Source organism: Elaeis guineensis, chromosome 5 (assembly GCF_000442705.2).
Source record: "Elaeis guineensis isolate ETL-2024a chromosome 5, EG11, whole genome shotgun sequence".
NCBI classification, from domain to species: domain Eukaryota; kingdom Viridiplantae; phylum Streptophyta; class Magnoliopsida; order Arecales; family Arecaceae; genus Elaeis; species Elaeis guineensis.
The window spans coordinates 9,295,035-9,300,146 of record NC_025997.2 but is presented as its reverse complement, the minus strand read 5'-3'; the positions used below and the strand labels follow the sequence as shown (position 1 = coordinate 9,300,146).

The following is a 5,112-nucleotide window of genomic DNA, read 5'->3' as shown; positions in this document are numbered from 1 at the left end:
TGCACAGAAAAATGAACAAAAAATTAACTAGATTGCATCGCCACTTGCTCTTAGTCCAATCGTTCCTCTAGCACGATGAAAGCTACAAGACAAATGAAATGAGGTCATATTTTGGTAATTGAGTTTGTAAAGTGCATTTAATTCTATATTAGCCATGCGCCAAAAATTTTTGAATATTTGTACAGAATCAAAATATCCAAATAATATTAGATGAGGTCCTGCATTATTAAATATAATATTAAAATAGTTCTGATTTATTGATCATGAGTTAATTATGATGTTTGTGATTGAATTTATTTATTTATGATAAATTTGAATCCTCGGTTTGATAAGGATAAAAACTCAAACAATAACCCTGGCTTGCGTTTTAGGATAAGACCCTGGGTTGTTATAGTAACAACATGCCATTCATGAGGTGTTGGGTGATAATCACATGACATGTAACAAAGATCACATACCCTAATTAATGTCCAAAACCTTTGTTTCCAAAAATAGAAAATATAGAGGAAATGTTGGGATCCGCTGCTAATTAAGAGCTACATGCAACACCCACCATACAAGCGAGGAGCTTTGTTGCCCTTGTTCAACTAAAAAATTTTTATGATTTTGTTTGAAAAAAAAAAAATGCTGCACCCGAGGATCAATTAAGGCCATACCCCCATCATCAATTTTCTCAGATTTCTCATAAATATAGTTGGGGAATTATGTGCAAACATGAATGAAGATAATAATCAAATAGCAACTTAAAAAATCTTCTAAAAAAAATAATTTAAAAAGAAATCTAACAAAGTATAAAGAGAGGTTGTATAATAATCTGAAACATCACTCAAAAAGACTAGCTGGAAGATGTTATTTGGATTCTTTAATCCTGCTTAAGTATCTTATATCTAGCTGTTGCATCGTCAATATGAGACTAAATATATGCCGCATAAGTCTTAACATACTCCATTTGTTTAAACTCTATACGATTTCACTAAGCTAAGGATCCAAAATTATTGAAATCAGATCATAAGTATCAATTTAATATAAACCTATATTGTATTATCTCATGGTCTACATGGACTATGAGTTAGATTTGTTTCGACACCACTTATAACAATATAGAATCTTATCCAAAAAAAAAAAAGTTGGAAGATATTATATAGATTTTTTGATCCTTTATAAGTATATAGAATTTATCCATCTTTGAACAAAGATTAAGCAAAAGATATTATTTGGATTCTTTATCCTATATAATTATCCGAGATCTATTTATTATATAGCTGATGTAGGACTAAATATATGCTCATATGGATCCTTATAGGTTACGTGTAGCAATTGGTATACCACAATATTACACAAACAAAAAGGGTATTACACAAAGGGCACATCTAATGAAATGGGTCCCATCTAGTGAAGTTAAAATGCATGACAAAATCTGATATTTTCTTTTTGAATCTAATAAATAGGCATTGTGCTCATAGCATGCCATCAAAATGACTTTTCTTAAGGAGCAAGTTTCTCCCTACGTTATCGATATGTCGTTATCATAGAACTAGTACAATATGCACGTGAAACTCCTTGCGGGGGTCTATGCGAGATACAAACCCAATTGTCCATCTCCTCTCATTTCAATTGTTGCAAGTGACCTATCGCCTAACAACAATGACACTAGGAGAACGTATTGGCAGACGAACCGACAAGTTTTTATCATAAATTATAAGTTTACCCACAATTTATTCTCCAACAGCCTCCACTATTTTTTTCATATAATGTATAAGAACAAAACTATTAATATACAACGAAGGCTAAATTAGGAGTGGATATGAACCTCTGATTCTAATTAAATCACATAATTATTACTTGCTTCATTTGGTCTATGGTTTCATAGGGACAACATATGTACACCGTGTGCTGACCTTGCTAGTTGACAAGCTAGCTAAGCACAAACCAAGTACTGCTCCCAACCTACAAAGAAAATTATTGGGGGGTGTTTAGTTCGTGATCGAAATCAGAATCAGAATAAATTAAAATGAAAATTGAAATGATCAAATCTTCTGAAACTTTTAGTTCATGATCGAAATCGGAATAAAAATTTAAATTCATAGAAGAGAGTGGGGATTGAGTTTTAGGTAGATTGAGCCATTCCCATTCCATCCCAAAATCGAAATCGAAATGAGACTCTCCCTAACCGAGCGGCTGGAATAAAAATTATCCATTCCGATTTTCATTCTAGATCTTCATTCCCACAACCAAGTACCCTCTAGATATATATGCTAAGACTCAGAGCATTTATAGATCATTGGCTTCCACCAAGGTACACAAATAAAAGCATTCCATGATGGTGCTCGAACAATCTTCAAACAAATTCAACCTCTTCTACAATAATAGCATATATATATATATATATATATATATATATATATATATATATATATATATATATATATATATATATATGTCACACTTCTAAGATACTACAACATCATCTTCAAATATACTTAGGATGCCAACATCTAGGTTTAAATTTGTGATTTCTTCAAGAAGAGGAGGGCCAATGAGCTGATCTAACTCTGTTAGCACAAGGAGCATCCAAATTTCTTCAGGAGCAGGACTCCTAGTTTCTATCTCTATCTCTCATCCTCTCATCCAGTGGTCCATAACTGGCGATATCATCAAGTCCTTGCACTAATTACTTTACAGCAGAGAAGGTTTCTGTACACCTAACTTACATTAATGTCTAAGATAAGATACCCCAGATACACCAAGGTGCAAAGAGACACCCTCCCCTCCACCAGGCCTTGTCTTAGAGGAATCCATCATGATCAAAGCTAAATATATCCTCAAATGAGTCAGTGACAAAGTCCATGTCTAGGCTGCTAGTAGAAGAGTGGAAGCCCGAGTCTACATCGCCATGATCGGATGTAGACCCTAATGGTGTCATCAGCTTGGACCCTTCATTATATGCTGCCGCTCGCGCGACATACTCCGATGATGAGGTACCGGGGGACAGATTACTTAGCACGTCTTCATGACGTTCTGGCACATAAGAAGGTGAGGAGGAGGGCAGTGGGGCTTCTTGTCTATTATCAGTGGGACTTGATCCGAAGCTAATTAGACAAGACCCCTTGAGACTGGGAGGTGAGATGATTTGAGGAAGCATGGATGGGTCCCTACATGTGTGATCCCCCATGTAAGTGATTATAAACATAGATTCATCAACCTCCGATCGCTGCACCTGTCTGATAGCATTGCAACCTTGATCGAACTTGTGGGTGCATCTAAAATAGGCCCTGCAAGATTAGTATTAAGTATATAGAATTAGTCTCTTCGCACAGTGAAATTATTGAAAGAAAGCCAGCTAAGTCACTAATTGTCAGTGCAATCAAGTATATTAGATGTCTAAAAGGTAATACAAGCAATTGAGATTTCCAATCATGTCACATGTCTATGAAATAACATTGGAAAAAAGGGGATTTGGTTAATTTACAAGTTACCATTCGGATTTATGTTCTTGTTAACAAGTATGATGATGGATGGTATAAGGTACAAAGCCTTTGACCCTTTTTTCCCCCTTTGCTGGAGGGGAAAAGGGCCAAATAAAATCCCCTTGAATTTATTAAATGAGGGGTAAAGCCTTTGATGATTCAAATGAGGAAAATCTAAAATTAGACTATCCGTCTGATGACGAAACACTTTGGCTCTTGAATAGATGGTCGTCTGTAAGAGAAAGGTACCTCGGAAATAAGGCTTTCAAATAAGGCTGATATAATCTAAATTTAGAGTTTCCATCTGATGATCAATCACTTTGCCTTCTTCAAATAAGGCTTTCATTAAGTAGTACCCCAAGGTGGTAACATATCAGCCTTAATATTTTGGTATTTAAATAGATGCTAGAGAAAGGTACCTCGGAAATTTGGAGCTTTGGATCTCCTTCTGTCCATATTTCCTCCATGTGTAGCCATCATCCAATGTCTTGGATAGGACCATCCTCAAAGAAGTTGGTTGTGACCTTAAAGAAAAAAAAATAATAATAATAATAATATAACCAAGATCAGTCAGGAAGTAAGAAAATAATTTCGGTATATAGCTTTCCAAAACTCCATTTGTAAATGAACAAGATGGCAAGGTTATATTTGTCACCACAAAGGAACCGTCCTTTAGTTGGTCCCTTGGATCGGACAAACCCAGAGAAGCAGCAGCCGATGAAAATAAATAGCTACCATGCCTCTTTTGTTCTAAAATAACTTAACTACCCTTAACAATGAACTTAATTATAACAAAGTTTTACTTCAAAATAATCAGTACCTTCTCCGGCTAGCACCTCTCTTGACTTCCCCCGGACTTGTTTTTCTCTTCTTACTAACTCCGGTGATCGCCGGATCCTGACCTGTCTCAAGTGGCTTGCCGGAGTCCAACAAAGAGATTGATCTAGAGAATGAATCCCATACCTCCTTGAAGGCTTCGATCGCCGAATTCCCTAGTGTTGTCTCTTGCAGAAGGACCTCAAGCCGGGCGGCGGCCTCCTGCCCCTTGATCAGTTGTCCGATCGCCGCCTGGGTCAAGGGATTTCCCTGGCTAGGGGATGTCATTCCCTTACTTCTTCCTATCTTGATCCAAGGCTTTTGTGTGAGTGGAAAGGGGAGAGATGTGTGAGCTTTTTTATATGGGGGTGGAGGGGACCGTGGGCAAATGTATGAAGAAAAATATAGGGGGAAGTAACGTGGAAGGAGGCTAAGAGTACTAAGAAGTAGTCGTCATCTGTGTGACACCATATGGGTGCGGTCATCGCTTTCGCTGGCTAGGTTGGCAGCTTCGTTAGATATAAAATTAAGTGCCAAGTCGCATGTTCCCACACCGATAAGCTTTGGCAAACGTAATAAAATAAAGCAAATGAAATGACGAGGATGGCCTTTGCTTGGCTTGTGACTTGGCAGGCAAGCAAACTTTTCTATGCTCTAAAGTGCACATGCTCAACGGTCCTCTCTTATCTAATCTAGAGTTGATACGTCGTAATTACTCTCATCTAGAAAAAAATTTTATTGCGATACTTTTTAATATTATTTTGTAAAAATAAAAAATATCTTGACCATTCATTTTTTGAGAATATTTTATTATTTTTATTATTTTTTG

General features: G+C 36.5%; 1 protein-coding gene across 1 annotated transcript; it reads right to left on the bottom strand.

The window, feature by feature from the left end:
* Nucleotides 1–2,454: 2,454 nt before the first annotated feature.
* On the bottom strand, nt 2,455–4,656 carry LOC105044827 (transcription factor WRKY45-1). The gene is made up of 3 exons (XM_019850490.3): nt 4,288–4,656; nt 3,887–3,991; nt 2,455–3,272 (listed from the first exon to the last, which is right to left on the bottom strand). The coding sequence occupies exons 1-3, from the start codon at nt 4,569–4,571 to the stop codon at nt 2,786–2,788; spliced, it is 876 nt and encodes a 291-aa protein (XP_019706049.1). The 5' UTR covers nt 4,572–4,656; the 3' UTR covers nt 2,455–2,785.
* Between the last annotated feature and the right edge of the window lie 456 nt (nt 4,657–5,112).

Bases quoted from the DNA above. Each gene is read 5' to 3' on its own strand.
- LOC105044827 (XM_019850490.3), bottom strand. From the start codon at position 4,571: ATGACATCCCCTAGCCAGGGAAATCCCTTGACCCAGGCGGCGATCGGA. The intron at 3,992-4,287 runs GTACTGATTATT...TTTTTCTTTAAG, and splicing joins AGAGGTGCTAGCCGGAGAAG to GTCACAACCAACTTCTTTGA. The intron at 3,273-3,886 runs GTACCTTTCTCT...CTAATCTTGCAG, and splicing joins CAAAGCTCCAAATTTCCGAG to GGCCTATTTTAGATGCACCC.